This window comes from Sceloporus undulatus, chromosome 3 (assembly GCF_019175285.1).
Source record: "Sceloporus undulatus isolate JIND9_A2432 ecotype Alabama chromosome 3, SceUnd_v1.1, whole genome shotgun sequence".
NCBI lineage: Eukaryota > Metazoa > Chordata > Lepidosauria > Squamata > Phrynosomatidae > Sceloporus > Sceloporus undulatus.
In genome coordinates, this window is record NC_056524.1 from 87556650 (window position 1) to 87572645 (window position 15996).

Genomic DNA, 15996 nt, shown 5'->3' on the forward strand with positions numbered 1-15996 from the left:
AATAAAAGTTAACTCACACAGGGCCATCTGCAGTGTTAGCGGAATATTTTCTTTTAAAACATCAGGGTCAGGTCTCATTAGTAAAGTATTGATGAATTATGCAGCTGAACTTATTTAAGAAGTTGAGTACTAATTAGGTCTCATTTGATATGCACAGTTAGAACTGAAGCTTGTGATGTTATCGTAACCATTCCAAATGTATGTTTATCTGAATCCACTTCACAAAAGTATCTGTTGGATTGTTGTGCTAATTATGTACATTCTTTACAATATTCTCCAGAACACTTCCAGTATACGCTGCTATTCAAATCTCTCTAGTCCTGCTGAGAAGGGACAGTATCTCTACAAAGATAACAAGCACAAAAGAAAGATCAACATACACCCTGCTGTGCTTGGACCTCAAAGTGTTTTTGATGAGGGCAATTACTGTGATTTCTTTAGAGAGAGTTTTTGAAAAGTATGAAGAACTTTTCAGCCACTGTAATACATCTGTGCATACCCCCCCCACACACACACAATTCTGAATACTTACCATATGTGTGAAAGCTCAGGGATAGGTAGCTTAGATTTTGTGAAGAAGTTCTTAGCCACAGAACCTGTCAACAATGATGACTGATCAAACATTGAAATAATAAACAAGTTCTATTATTTTGAACAATGAGCAAACAAATTAAGCAAATGTTAACAAATTTGTTAAATTTATATTAGATTGTCTGGAGCAATGCTCCTGACTGTCCATGGGTTGAAAAATAAATGAAAGGGAAGAAAGAAATGATCAGAGTATAAATATTGTCCAGACTGCTTATTATTTCCTCTGGATTGGACCTTTTGGTTGGAAATATTCTGTTCCAATATTTGGTTACTATGTGAACTGATTCGGAGCTGAAGTTCATGTCAATGGAGTTGTAGCTGCCTAAATATCTTGAAGGCATCAAATCCTATCAGATATTGGGATGTATCCACACTGCAGAATTAAAGCAGCTTGACATCACTTTAATGGCCATAACTCTTTCCTAAAAATATTCTAGGGTTTGTAGTTTGTGAGACAGCAGAGCTCTCTGACAGACCAGACTGAATACCTCACCAAACTACAAATCCCACAATTCTTTAGGATAAAGTCATGACAGCTAGAGATGGGTTAAACTGCTTTAATTCTTAGGTAAGCAACACCATAATTTCAGGTATATGTGGAATAGGACACAGACTTAAAACATCAACAAAACATGTTAGAAACATGTCTTCACTTAATATTGTATCTTCATTGACCTATAGTCTCAAAACAGCCTTATTACCTTTACCCAAAAATATGTCTAAGGGAGACCACATTTCAATCAGGGCTGTTACCTAAATGGCATTCAAGCATGAAGATGCTTGCAATTCTTTACCAAGACCGGCCTAATCACTTGTTCTGGAAGCATGCAAGCCCTGCACCCTTTGTTTCCAGTTTTGTTGTACTCTTTGCATGCAATCCTCAAAAAGTGAGATTTCACTTCATCTGCTACCATATATTTACATTTTACATTTTTTGCCCATTTTGGTAGGATCCTGACAATTAGGAACATATTTGCATGGCTAGAAATCATATTAAGAGTTTTGCAGACATTAGTGGAACAATTTAGTCCAGGGGTGACCAAAGGCATGCAGCTCCAAGGGCAGTTTCTGTGGCCTCAAGGGTCAAAACAATTCACTCCAAAATGCCCAAAATGATATCTAAGGGTGTAGGGGGCATTTTCGTATATTTGGAGCCCCCTGGAGTCAAAACAAAATTTTGCAAAGTTTTACAAAACTTTTTTTTTTGCCTCAAAGTGTCCCACAGTGTCCTCTAAGGGGGTCAAAGAAGCCCCCCAAAATATGCCCCCCAAAGAGAGTTTGGGGACAAAATTATGTTTTTCTTACAAGAGCAAATACAGCTCTCCTTGAGGGTTAATTGGCCTTCTAGTCTTCCACAGTTATCCACCCCTAAAGGTGAAGGAATACATTAAGGACATGGATAAAACTGGAGCAAAATGCTTATTACTTTATACGACAAAGGCCTAAATGCTGTAGACAGTAGATAGGTCTGGAAGACTGAAGACCACTCTGGCCTGGCAGAGATATCACATTCACTAGGGAACAAGTCCTCCCCTTCTGTGCTTCACATCTAGACTATTTTCTGATTTGCCATGGCATCTAAGCTGGAAAACTATAGTTTGAGCACTCCCTCTAAGACAAGATTAAAAAACATCTTGGTTCAGATATCATAACAAACTTGTTTAACAAACTAGGAAATAAACTATAAAGTGAGACTAAGGCTTTACAACTATAAAGAATGTGGGAAGTAAAGATCAATTGAGTTCATTGCTTCTTGAAGTGAAAATGTGACTTCTGAACTGCCCTCTTATCCTCTTTGACAGAAACTACATGAGAGCCACCATTGTCTGCTCTTCCTTGGAACAACATCTTGCTGCTTGTTGCCAAGAAAAACAAGAAAAATGTCTACAGTAATGAAGAGGCAACATCTGAGATGACCTTGAGATGTCTGGCCACTTAATTACTGTTTTCCTCTAATGAGGCAATCTTTTAAAGGAAATGCAAGTTTACTGCAGTACATAAATGGCCAATTGAGTGTTTTTCATTCCATAAGTATATTTATCAGGCAGAATTAATACACAAGTAATCATTTAGGGTGAAACCTAATCTTGTACAAGTGGAGGCACAGTTCTGTGATGAAAGAGTTTTATTTTCGCAATACAATTCACCCACTCAATCTGCTACAACAGTCTAGAAAAAATATTGAGTGCTTACATATAGCTGTGGGGGTGGCAGGTAACTGCCTCCATCTCCATTCCACTAGAAGGCAGGTGTGAAAAGAATATTCATAATTATTTCTCTCATGTTGAAAAATGGGTTTCCCAACAGCTAGCAAACACTGTCAGGAAGAATAACAGGTGTCTGTGTGTGCGTGTGTGCAAAAGCATGTGTTCTTCTCTGTAGAGTAATTCTTCCACAATGCTTTGGGACATGTGAAAACAGGGAGAAGGCTTCAGATAAATATTTATTTCTACCTCAACTGAAAGAAAACTACTGTCATTTGTCCTCATGGGGACAAAATATTCAAGGATTTACATGTCTACTAGATTCCACTCCAAGAAATTTTAATTCATTTAAAACAGAAAAGCATGCTACATGTAAACATAAAATGTTTGGTTAATATAATACGTATCCTAGACTTTGTATGAAAAGTCTAGGATACATCATTCACATTGAACTGAGTGGGATGCAAGGCATTTAAACTTTATCTGGAGCATGTCCAATATGTTTTATTTAAAACAGAAATCAACATAGTTGCCATTTGTGTGTGTGTGCGTGTTTTTTTTTTTAATGTGTCACATATTAATGTACATCCCAACATGCACATAATCTCCAGGCAAGAGGCCTACATTTTGCCAATATGAATTTTAAACCTCCAAGCTTTTCAGTCTAGCCTCCCTCACTGCGAATATCATAAAATTACCTGAAATGAAAGAGTTTAGATCAGGTTGTAGGGACTTGAACTGGTTGATGTAATATTCTCGTTGTTCCTCAGTTATCCTCCAGGGGTCATCTGGGTAATTACTACTGCTGTCCTGTGGTTCTCTCTCTACTGAAAGAGACTTCAAACGGAAGGGCAAAGTATCATTTGGAAAGGTACAGAAAAGGCTGAATTACTGAAGTTTCAAAGCATTCGTCTTACTCTGTTCTGACTCTGTAGTTCTTTTTTTAAAAGAAATGGATGGGGAGAGACTGAAGTTAATAATAGTACTGTTGGACTTGCAATAAATGGCTTTATTCACAGAACTACATGAAACTAAATACATGTGAAGCCAAGTATTGGGGGGGGGGGATGTGTGCCACAGATATTTAACCAATTTCAAAAAAAGTGTTTTAGAAATCTCACCTTTACCAGTATAGTTCTGAGCATGACGAACCTCCAGAAAATGAAATGACTCTATTTTGTAATCTAATTTATTAGAATTTACTGTTATTGGTTTTCCTGTGGGTTTTTCAGGCTATGGGGCCAAGTTCAGAGAAGATGCCAGCCACAGGTGCTAGCGAAATGTCAAGAATAAACTCTTTCAGAACATGGTCACATAGCCCAAAAAACCAACAAAAAATTATGGATGACAGCTGTAAAAGCCTTCAACTTCACATTACAGTGTGCCTGCATCATACGCGGGTGCTGAAAGCCACACAACATAAAGGAAATGGTGCATGTGTCTGTGGTGCACACCATGGCATGCACAAGCCCCATTATTTTGCATGCAGCTTGAACATAAGCGGAACTTGCCTTACGCATAGGGGTCCGGAACAGACACTGTACTCTATTTTATAGGAAACAAAATGCTGTTCAGATTGTGTCTCCAGTTTATTGTGTTTTACTCTTTAAAGGCAGGAAATGCAAATATTGACACATTGTGCGAACCGGCCATTGAGGAAGAGATGCAGGCCCAGCTCCATCGGGCCTGGGCTAGATTAAGAAGAGCCCTCCCTCCAGTCCATCTGCCATGGTCCAGGCCTCAGAGGGAGAGAAGAACTGATGGACCTGATCCCCTTCCCCACCACCATTCCCTTCTCCTTTTGTCTCGTGTCTTTTTAGATTGTAAGCCTGAGGGCAGGGAAACATCTAATTAAAAATAATAATAACTGTAAGCTACTCTGGGAGGGTGGGGTATAAATGCTGTGGTGGTGGTGGTGGTGGTGGTGGTGGTGGTGGTGGTGGTGAAGAAGAAGAAGAAGAAGAAGTTGTTAATGAACTCACAACTGCATATTTTGGGGAACAAACTCTGAAATTCAAACTCTCAAAATTTAAAGTTCTTTCAATGACATAAACAAACAAACAAATACAAGAATTGCAGGTCCTTAAAATGAAAATGGAAGTCATTAAGTTACTGGCCTGGCTTGAATGTCACAATGAGTATGCGTTCTTCCAGAACGCCACTCACATTGCGCTGGAGCACAATGCCCAATCACTGCTACTGGCAGCAGGAACTGCTAAACAAACCATGGACCATTCGATGATGGCTTAAGACTACAGAACCTGGGAGGTTCAGGTCTCAAGAGTAAGTGCAATACATCATTTGACTGGTGGAGCTCATTGTCGAAAAGATAGGTCAAGATACACAGTAAAAGTATACACACATATATCATTGATTAAGGTCACCCAGGCAGCCCCTGCAACACAATCTGCTAACAGATTTCACATTAAACTCCAATTCCATCAGTCAATAAAAGGACAGTTTATGCAACTTCTCATATTGTACAGGTTGAGACTCCTTTATCTGAATGCCTGGAAACAGAGGTGTTTTGAATCTTGGATTTAAGTTTATATTTATTTATTTTGGAATATCTGTACTGGCACATACATACATAATGAGATATGTTGGAGATGGGATCCAAGTCTAAACACACAATACATTTATGTTTCACATACACTTTATACACATAGCCTGAAAGTAATTTTATACAGTATTTTAAATAATATTTGTGTGTGAAATAAAGTTTGTGTTTACTGAATCATCAGAAAGCAAAGTGTCTTTATCTCAGCCATCCATGCAAAAAGTTTTGCTTTTTGGAATATTGAGATTTTAGAATTCTGAATAAGGGAGACTCAACCTATACTTTGATTAGCAGAAAAGAAGAATGGAGGAAGAAGGGATCTAGGAGACCTTTGAGACACCACTGTGCAGCGCCCCCCCTTATGCTCAAACAGTTCAACTATCTGCCTTCTTATATCTTACTGGTACATGTTGTTTTTCAAATTGCTTTCTGGTACATTCAAACCCCCCACAACAAACAAAAGCAAGATAGCCAAGAAGGCTGATATTCCTCTGAACAACCTCCTTGAATTCCACTGTGGGATTCCTCAACTTTGTCCCCCTAGCTCCCAAATATATTCTAGTTCTCAAGGTATTATCTTCCCATGGAAGAAAATCACACATAGAAGCTAGTCATTACATCCAAAGGTTAACTGTATAGTTTATCTTCTCCTGGTAAATAAGTCTGTTTTCTGAAGATGAAATTAATAATTATTTTGGCAATATAAGAGTCTTTCAATCATGTCTACATCTCTTATAGACCTACAGGAAGTTCACTAGTACTAAGATGAACTATTAATCCATTTAGTCCAGAACTATTGACATCTGAATAGCTGTGGTTCTCCTGGTTTCAGCCTCTTCTATCTATACAGGCAAGAGATTGAAGATCAGATGAGTTACAGTAGGTATCAGGGAATACAGTTTTTTACCCGAACGAGAGAGGAATGTGTCGGTAGTGATTTTGATCCATAGCTTCCTGATGTTGGTCCATCTTGCTGGTGAGTAAGAATTCTGGCTTCATAGGAACCTATGCAAGATTACAAAGAAATAAATACAAACATTTGCTAAGGTAGTGCAAAATCCAGGTAATGGCATAGATAAACAGAATCATATTAAACAAAAAAGAAAAAATAGTCAAGTTCTTTCCTTCATCAAATACCATTTTCTCTCCAGAGGCAGATTGATTGACTAATTCCTTGTCATGCTAAAAATTGATTCTACAAGATGGCCAAATATCTATCTCCTACGGAACAAGTTAATTTTTGAATATGTATCACTAAAGACTATAAGGTGATAAACCCCATTTTTTTTCTTTAATGGCCTGAACAGACAGGACAAAATAAAGCTGCTTCAGGTCACTTTGGAGGTATGCTGTTTAAATGATGCATTTAAACTAAGGACTGGAGCACAGATTTGGCACAGCTTCTGGTCTCTTAAGATATGTGTGTCATTTAAATAGCATACCTCCTCAGAAACAAAGGAGGAAGTGGAAGTCTTATGGTGAGCTGACTTGCATTACAGTGTAATGTGTGGGATGAAAAGTCCTGTGCGCATGTGAGAGACAGAGGAAGTATATGAAAAGATGATGAGAGGTAACAGGATTGATGTGACAGTGTGGTTGTGGTGATCAAAGATGATGAGATTATTAAATAAGAGAAAGACTGATAGGAAGAGGTGTAGAGGAAGACAAAGAGACATGCAGAGAAGAAGGAAAAGACAGACAGAATGTACAGCAATGAGCTTGGAAAATAAGAGGTGTCAGCAACACAGAGAGCTTCTAAGTGGAAGACAGAAGGTATGTGGAGGAAATAGGACATCAAAAATGGGCAGTGATGGCAGCAAGGACATTATTGACTATATAGAAGAAGACGACCACTTTAATAGGTGAGACAAGAAGATAGAGACAGACCTGCCAGGAAGAAATGGGGGAGGTGGTTCAAAGGTAGCTTGAGCCAAAAGTAACAGGATTCTTGAAACTGTAACATTTTAGCAAGCATGTTTTTGCCACAAGTGGGAAATGCTATTTCAATTTTTTAAACTTTTACAGATACTCACAAAATAGTTCTTATTTTATTCCTAATGAGATTTTTAATTTTTAATTAAATTTAAATTTAATTTTAATCTCATGAGACAGACACTGCTGAAACTGGAAACTTTTGTACAAAGAATGAAATTATATTTAAAAATCTGACTGTGCAGAAGTCAAGGCCACATCCAAGGTCACTGCATATTGTCCAATTCCCATTGAGATTTTTCTCCAAAATAAATGATCAACCCTTCTCTTCACAGCTGCAACCCGCTGCTGAAAATCAACCCTTATGCATGGCTATTAACATTAGCATTACTATCATGATACAATGGGCAGTGGTTGCTTATTTGTATTATGACAACTTGTCTCAAAACACAGTCTTCAGGGCAAGCTTGGTTAATGGGTAGGTCGGGTTAATAGCCCTAGAACTGGGTCATGGAAGCAGGTTCAAAGCAGAATTGGTCCATTTTACAGTACTGTCTACACTAACTCAGAGTGACCCTCCATTCCAGGAATCTTCCACGGAGATGTCAGAAATTGAATCTGGGAACTTCTACTTGCACAGAAAGTAGAGATTAGGTCTCTACTCTTCAGTTGTAATCCAACGCTCAAAACATTGCATCGTGCTGGCTATATATTCTTATCTATTTCTAGTCAAACTAGATTTGTAGGTTTCTGTAGCACTTCAATTGTCCAGCATGCCCTGGAGAATTACAGTAAAAGTGTCAACAGCTGCCACATGTGATGAGTAACACATCTTCTAAGCTTTTAATTTTTTCCAGCAACTTTTATTTATTTATGTAAAGTCAAACAGCACACCAGAGGATTCAAAGATCTTCAAGGGCAATGTACAGCAGAGGGGGGGAAATTAAGCACAAATGTTCACATTTTTAAATACAACCATAATGTTAGGCCATAATACACACACAACCACACACTCACACACAAAAAACAGCAACTAAGAGAATTAAAAGTGTTTTATCCAAGTCTAAACAGTTATATGTGTGCCACACAGAACAGGAAGCATGTGTTTCCAGTATTATTATGAAGCATTCTTCCTTTTTATTTTTAGATTATAATAGGGCTGTCATAAAATGAAATTATTTTTAGGTGCTGCAGTGACCTTTTAAGAGAACTCTAAGAAGTCTGCCTGCCCTAAAACTGTCCATTCTGATACGCATTAGTCCTCCAAGGTCTCTGGTACAATATTTCTTAGCCTTGCCATCTATAATCCATTAAACTGGAGATTTAGGCCAATATTCAACAAGACTATTCCACTAGCACAATTACGACTTGTGAATTTTAAAATATTTTTTAAAAACCAACCAACCAACAAAATTTAGATTTTTATAAAAGTAGTTTACCTCAAGTTAGTTCATTATAAATTCACCAAACTGGCTTTTTGTCACATTTAAACATTTCATGCTAATGGTGCAGCTGCACAGTAGAAATAAAGCAGCTTGTACACCACTTAAACTGCACCATCCTACAGAATCCTGGGATTTGAAGTTTTGTGATGCACCAGTACTCTTTGGCAGAAAAGACTAAAGACCTTGTAGAACTACAAATCCCAAGATTCCATAGGATTGAGCAACAGCACTTAAAGTGGTGTCAAACTGCATTATTTCCACAGTGGTGATGCACCTTAAGTTACAAAATTTATGCTTCAAATTAAATTGATCAAATTTATCCCATCAGTATTAAATTTGGCCAAGCAATATGCCTTCAGATATATTCCGAGGGAGCCGGAGGAGGGGGATAATTACAAAAGATGCAGTTGCATTACAGTATGTTTTTTAATGGAAACACTATAAATCCAAGTGACTTTTTGGAGCCTGAAATTATTTTAAGAATTTATGTGTTCTACTGGCATGGGCCTTCCACCTGTTCAGTGCAAGAGTAGTTATGTAGTTTTTAGCTGAACGTTTATCAAAATATCTTGCTTTATTCAGAAGAAAATGTGAGCACATTCTGTGCACAAAATGAAAGCGGGGGTGGGAGGAGGGCTAAGGAGACTTGTGTTAACAATGCTGCTACAAGATAATCTTCGGAAGATGACCAGGGTTAAAAAAAATTACACTAAACTATGTAAACAGAGCGTAAGCTGTGACTACAAGTATAATTTGGAAAAGTTGCATTTGCAACTCCCAGAATCCACAGCAAACATGGCCAATGGCCACGCCAGTTGAGAGATTTGGGAAACTCAAAATGTATGTCCTTTAAATTCTCAAAGCAAGACAGGAGATTTGATGATGGGATTAGATGACACAAGCACTAAAGCAGGAACCATACTTCAGTACTACCATAACTTCCCATATTCTAGGAGGTGAGTCATAATTTAGGAAATCCTTAGTAATTTCCTTGAACAAGAGGGTTGTTGTTGTCTTTAAAACCGCATGATTTGTTTGTCTATCAAGTTTTAATTCCATGCTCAGTGTCTAAAACAGGAAGTTAGCTTCCTGTGGTTGGTGTTCTGTTTACTGCTGTAGTTATTGGATGCTTTTTAAATGCAACAATGAAAATGAAAACAAAGTCTAGCTATATGTACAACTTTTTATTTTAATAAATTCTAATTAAGTACAGGTAGTCTCTCCCTGATCCAGAATTCAGAAATCCGAAATACTCCCGAAACCAAAACTTTTTCATGGGTGGCTGAGATAGTGACACCTTTGCTTCCTGATGGTTCAGTGTACACAAACTTTATTTCATACACAAAATTATTAAAAATATTGGATAACATTACCTTCAGGCTATGTGTATAAGTTGTATATGAAACATAAATAAATTGTTGTTCTCTGAAGATGCTAGCCACAGATGCTGGCGAAACATCAAGAATAAACTCTTCTAGAACATGGCCACATAGCCCAAAAAAACCCACAAAAAACTATAAATTTTTGTTTAGACTTGGATCCCATCTCTAAGGTATCTCATTATGAACATGCAAATACATGCAAATAAGGTATTCTAAGATCCAAAATATTTCTGGTTCCAAGTATTTTGAAAAAGGGAATCCTAATCTGTGTATGTTCTGCATCACACCCCATGGCAAGAAAAAGAGGGGAGAAATCTCATGCTATCCAAAAGAAGCTGTTTAGCTCTTTTGGCATAAGTTCATTTAAACAGATGGGCTGTGACATAGGTTAATAAGTGGTCGCTAGTGTGGATAAAGATTTTTTTTTTTAAAAAAAAATGTGATTATAATAGCATGGTGCAAAATAATCATTATGGGAATTTGAGTGCAAAACTTAATGTGCTAGTGCTACTAGCACATTAAGTAATTTAAAGTAATTCTCAGGAAAAAGAAAGCCAAGATCATATTAGAAGAAAGCACAACATCTGAGACATTTCCTTTAAAAGAGGATGCAGTTAGCCAGAGAATAGCCTGATTCCTTAATTGTGATTAGATTACTGTAAAACAGAATTACTCCTACCTCCATGCTGCTGCTCAAGTCCGCTTCTCAATATACCATAGCCATAACTCAAGGGAATCCTTTGGTAGCTGGATGGAGAAGCAGGGGGTGAGCCAATGGGAGACATAGGGGGAGATTTTGCTTCTTGCTTGAAGATAAAAGAAACAAAGAATGCAACAGGGCTACAGAATCCTAGTGGGTCCAGAGTCATTGTGATTTAAATTGAATTGGAAAAAATAAATCCAAAACAAATTTGTCCATGTAAACAAACAAATCATTATGATACTGAATTTTGCTCAACATTCAATGTTCCATAACAATATTTGACATGGATAAAGGATTTCAACATCTGATATTTGGTTTACAACTGTATGACAGTATCTGACTGTATGTGAAAATGGACACAAAACAACATTTAGTATGTAACGATATTTGCTAACTGCTGGCATGTTTTAGTTGCCAAACAGGAGACAATGAAAGCCAGGGAAGGGCAAAGTGAAGCCTGAGGCCACATGTTGCCCATCTGTCTTTAAGGTCCTCACATATACACACACACCATTCCCTGGAGTGCCTTTTTTTTCTAGCCTTTTGTGGTGGGGAGGGCATGAATGCTTTTTCTGAAATCCTTCTGGAGTTGCAAGGTAACTTTTAAACAGGTCCTTAGCCCAAGCCCCTGGTCCCCAGTACTGTTTAACATTTCTAAAAATTACCAATTTTTCAGAAAGCTAGTAGACTTTTTGCCACCTCCAGTTTGGTTCTCTCATCCCCTTATTTTGCATTTTGGCAGCCTCTGCAGTCTGCAGGGGATCCCAGATGCCAAAACATGTCCACTCAGGGTCAAAGCATTCAAATCTCAAACTGTAAACTTAATTGTTTACATTTTATACACTTGTTTCAGCTCTGCTTGCCATTACTTTTCATTTTTATACAGGCCTCATTCCTATTTTAAGCAAGCCCATGGGTGACTGCTGGGGGTGGGGAGTGTGTGGATAATGCTCAATATGGCAAATTGTTCACACAACCACCTCTCCACAGGAAATGATCTGTTCAAATTCACACCAGCACAAACCATGACATAAATCCAATGTCACACTAGCACTTGACTGCTGGTATTGTTGTTCTTTGTCTTCAAGTCATATCTGACTTTTGGCAACACTAAGGTGAACCTATCAAAGGGTTTTCTTAACAGGTTTCTTCAGGTGGGATTTGCCATTGCCATCCTCTGAGGCTGAGAGAGTCTGTGATTTGCCCAAGGTCACCCAGTGGGTTTTCATGGCCAAGTGGAGATTCGAACCCTGGTCTCCAGTCATAGTTCAAACCACTGTGACACACTAGTTCTTGAGAATTTGTTTCTCTCATCTCTCCATATGACCCCCTGCAATCCTCCATACTGCCAGAAAACCTGTGCCCAGCTCTCCAGAGTAGATTATTGGGGCTAAAGAAAGGGGAGACTGCAGGGTGATTTCTGTCCTCTGACAGAAGTAGTTCCATCAATGGATGCTAGGGAAAGAAAGGATTGCATTTTTGTGGATAGAACTGATCAAACCATGAGAGGAACTGTTTTGCAGAAACAGCTGGTGCATTCCAAGTGGCTTCCACACAGCTAGTTAAAGAGATATTTGGAAATGGAAGAGAAGTGTGTCTTTCAAGCAGGGTTGGCACTTCCTAGGATAAATGGTTTTCCATTTTAACAGCTGCAACAGCTATGTGATCTGTTCCAAACAAAGTTTAGAAGGGGATACTCATCAACTGTAAAGCTTGAAATTTATTCTAAATGCATTTCAAAAGTGACTAAACACTGAATTTTATCAAATACATTTTAAAAATACACTGACTCAGAGATTATTTATCTATTTATTTGTTCCAATTTCAAAGCGGAAGATAAAAATCAGATTTATTGTACAATAAAATTACTGTATTGCAAAGGGGCTTTTACCTGCTTGTCTCCTTCATCCAACCTTCTAAAGCAGTTTTTTTCAACTGTTGCATGTGAAATCTGAAATTTGGTTCCAAGGGCTTCTGTTGGATGACCGTACCTTGTTTCACTATCAGTTTTCAGTGCCATAAATCGAGGCAAAGGCAGCTCTTAAATATGAAAAATGTCAACAGAAAATTTGGTGAAACAAAACTTTAAGACATGTTTCCCATACCACCACCCAAAAACTAATTTTAAGTCCTCATTAATGTTAAAAGAAATATTAGATAATAGAATTGTTGTCTATAAGCATCCTCATATATATATACTCATATATATATATACTCATATATATATATATATATATATATGCTTTTGCGTACACACACACACCAAACACAATCTTTTGCCCCTATCACTGTCAACTGACTCATCAAAGTAGATCGATATTTTTAATATTTCTTTACTCCAAAATAACATTTTTCATCATTTTTAAAGATCATATTTGGTGCTGACTACCAGAGTCCTGACTGAAAATATTACGACAACAGCATCTTTGTGATTAATTTGGAGGTGGTTATAAGTTGTCTTGCCAACAAAGATCCTGATGGGTAATTTGACAACGTCAAACTTTTTAAGTCTTAAATGGTTTGAGACCAGATTAAATGAAGGAAAGCTTTCACTCTTTATCAACCTTGTTTACACTACAAAATCACTAGCCAAAGTCCAGCTCCCATGACAACCTGTGAGCATAACTAAGTTGACAGACGCAAAAGGAGAGGCTGGTTCATCAGTGGCCTCTTGACTGTTGAGTGCTTTACTGAATGGTTATATCTGGGGATGGAAAGAATATGCTCTATTATCCATCTCCTGATAGAAATAAAGTGCTTCCCAACAGTGGAAAACCCTACCTGGAAGAATAATCGAGCAGCTAGATTTACATGCAGTTTTCTCCCCAGGTTCAAATGTCTCAAAGTGTTTTAGAGGATTTTTCTTTGAAGAATATTGTAGTAGTGGGATTTTTGAACACCAAAAATTCCCACATGTTTTTATATGTAGAAAAAATTCTGAAACATTTTGGGATACAAAACAACAGAGAAGAATGCTGCACAGAAATTTTCATTTTCTGCCACAGTGGGAGAAAATTACTCTAGTAATTATTCATTCTAGTCAAGGACTTATATTCATTCCTAGGGACCCCCAGAGCTTGAAAGTTACATGTTACCTATAATAACATTGTCTGTAACAAATTATTTTTGTAACAATGGCATAATGCACTAACAATTTCTTTCATGAGATAATGTAACAATGAGTAATTTCGTTACTTCCCCCCATGTAATAAGTAACATCCACCCATTACATGGAGACTGGGAAATATTCTGGGAGCATTTTAAGGTGATTTCCCCTTGCAAAAAATTAAGACATTTTCTTACTTTAAAAAAATATATAAAAGAAGATAAAAGTAATGAAAGCTATTATGCAAAAAGTTAATGTGCCTTGAATCCAATTTTGGGAGAAAGGCAGGCAATCCAATAATATTACAAACAATTAGAAAATCTGAGCAATGGACAAACCTAAACTTTGAATAAAGTTAACAATTCCTTTTTAAATATAATTTCCAGGCTGTGGGTACATGGCTGCCATTCTTTAAAAAGGCTATAAAGACTTAATTTTTTTTTATTATGTTTTCCTATGCAGATTTCTAGTGAGCTATTCAATTTTTAAGATGGTCTCTTCTGTATTAATTTATTGGGTGTTAGAATTTCTTAAATCTCAATATATTTGTTCCAATTTTTAATTTTGGTTTTATTGTTTTTGAATTTTTGTTATCTGCATTGTAAATGATATTCTATATTATATTGTACAGTTATTTATACTGTTTTGCTGGAAGCCTCCTCCAGAGTTTTCACCTTTATAGTTTTACCCTTATAGCTTATAAATATTTTAAAATAAATAAATACAATGAGTCCCCAGAAATTAAAACAGCTCCATCTAGTGAATTACCATTCTGAATGCTCTCTATCCGTACTGGGAGACCAGACTGTGCAGCAGCTATTAGCTTCAGAGCAGTATAAAACTGAGCACGACCAAAATAACCAACACGTTTTGCACCACAAAGTTCTGTAATCTAAAAGGGAAAAAAGAGTATATATCCCACATCATTAAAATTCTTAGTGCTTTCAATAAAAAAGAGGTAAAATGTTGAAACAGTGAAGATGTACATTACTATATAAAAACAGCAATTTTAGGAATGTTAGGTGAACTGTTGGTGCAGACATCTGGTCTGCATTCTGTACCCTCCCCCTCAAAAAAAAGTTGCTGCATTGGACACAGAAAACAGATTCCCATATTCTCCCATTTGCCTTTCAAACACGTATCCCCTCTCCTTGTACAGATTCAGATACACCTAATATATCTTAACACATGAGTAATTCTACTGCTCATCTTTAATGGGAACAGCCATCCTTGTAAGGCAAACCTGAATAGGTACCAAGTGGAGCATGTGGAAAAGTTAAAACAAAATAAAATAAAAGCAGATGTTGGGTTATCTAACACACACACACAATATATATAGTCAGGAAGAAAAAAAAAACCCAGGAGCAAAAGAAGAACAATGTTGATGGACTACATCCAAGAGTTTCCATCCTCCAGTAGAAGGAGTCATGCTGTTAATTGGAGAACTCATTCTGACAGAGGCAGGGAACATTTGGAAACAGCTCATTATCTTCTACAAAGAACTTACTGTGAAGATAGATAAGGAGGGTAGCTCCTCCTCAGCCCTTTGTGCAGGAATGAGGAACCTTTTGGTCCCGCAGATGTTTTGGACTATTGCTCTCATAATCCCTTACCACTAGCCATTCTGGGTGGGACTAAAGGAAGATTAAAGTCCAAAACATCTGGAAAACAAATGGTGTCTCCCACACCCCATAAATGATCTGGCCACCTTCCCCATTGTATAATTTTCTGAACTGTTATGGAGAACCCTTGATTTTAATGCTTGGTGTTGTTGTTCTCTGTGACTACTTCAATGCAGCAACACAGACCAATTTTTCACAACAGTCATGCCCATTCTCACAAAGGCACCAAATTTATAGAATTTGCAAACTAATACATCTCCATTTTGTTAGATATTGGGAACATGTGATATTGTCTCTGAACATATATGTGCAGCTGACTGATCCACACTGACTTTTATCACAACTACGCCATTTTTTCATGAAAGCACACATTTACACCATATGCACATACATGGAATATCACATACCTAAATGTCTGAAAATGATTGCTCTTCTTTTCTCCCAAAATGGT

General features: G+C 37.3%; 1 protein-coding gene across 3 annotated transcripts in view; it reads right to left on the bottom strand.

The window, feature by feature from the left end:
• The window catches only part of REPS2 (RALBP1 associated Eps domain containing 2), a 100639-nt gene that overhangs the window by 56998 nt on the left and 27645 nt on the right, over positions 1 to 15996 (bottom strand). For all 3 annotated transcript variants that reach the window (XM_042459032.1, XM_042459031.1, XM_042459033.1), the window contains exons 2-7: positions 14692 to 14815; positions 12709 to 12857; positions 10794 to 10920; positions 6263 to 6360; positions 3494 to 3632; positions 533 to 596 (exon numbers count right to left, since the gene is read on the bottom strand). In XM_042459032.1, the coding sequence (XP_042314966.1) occupies positions 533 to 596; positions 3494 to 3632; positions 6263 to 6360; positions 10794 to 10920; positions 12709 to 12857; positions 14692 to 14815 (701 nt within the window). The remainder of the gene's footprint in view (positions 1 to 532; positions 597 to 3493; positions 3633 to 6262; positions 6361 to 10793; positions 10921 to 12708; positions 12858 to 14691; positions 14816 to 15996) is intronic.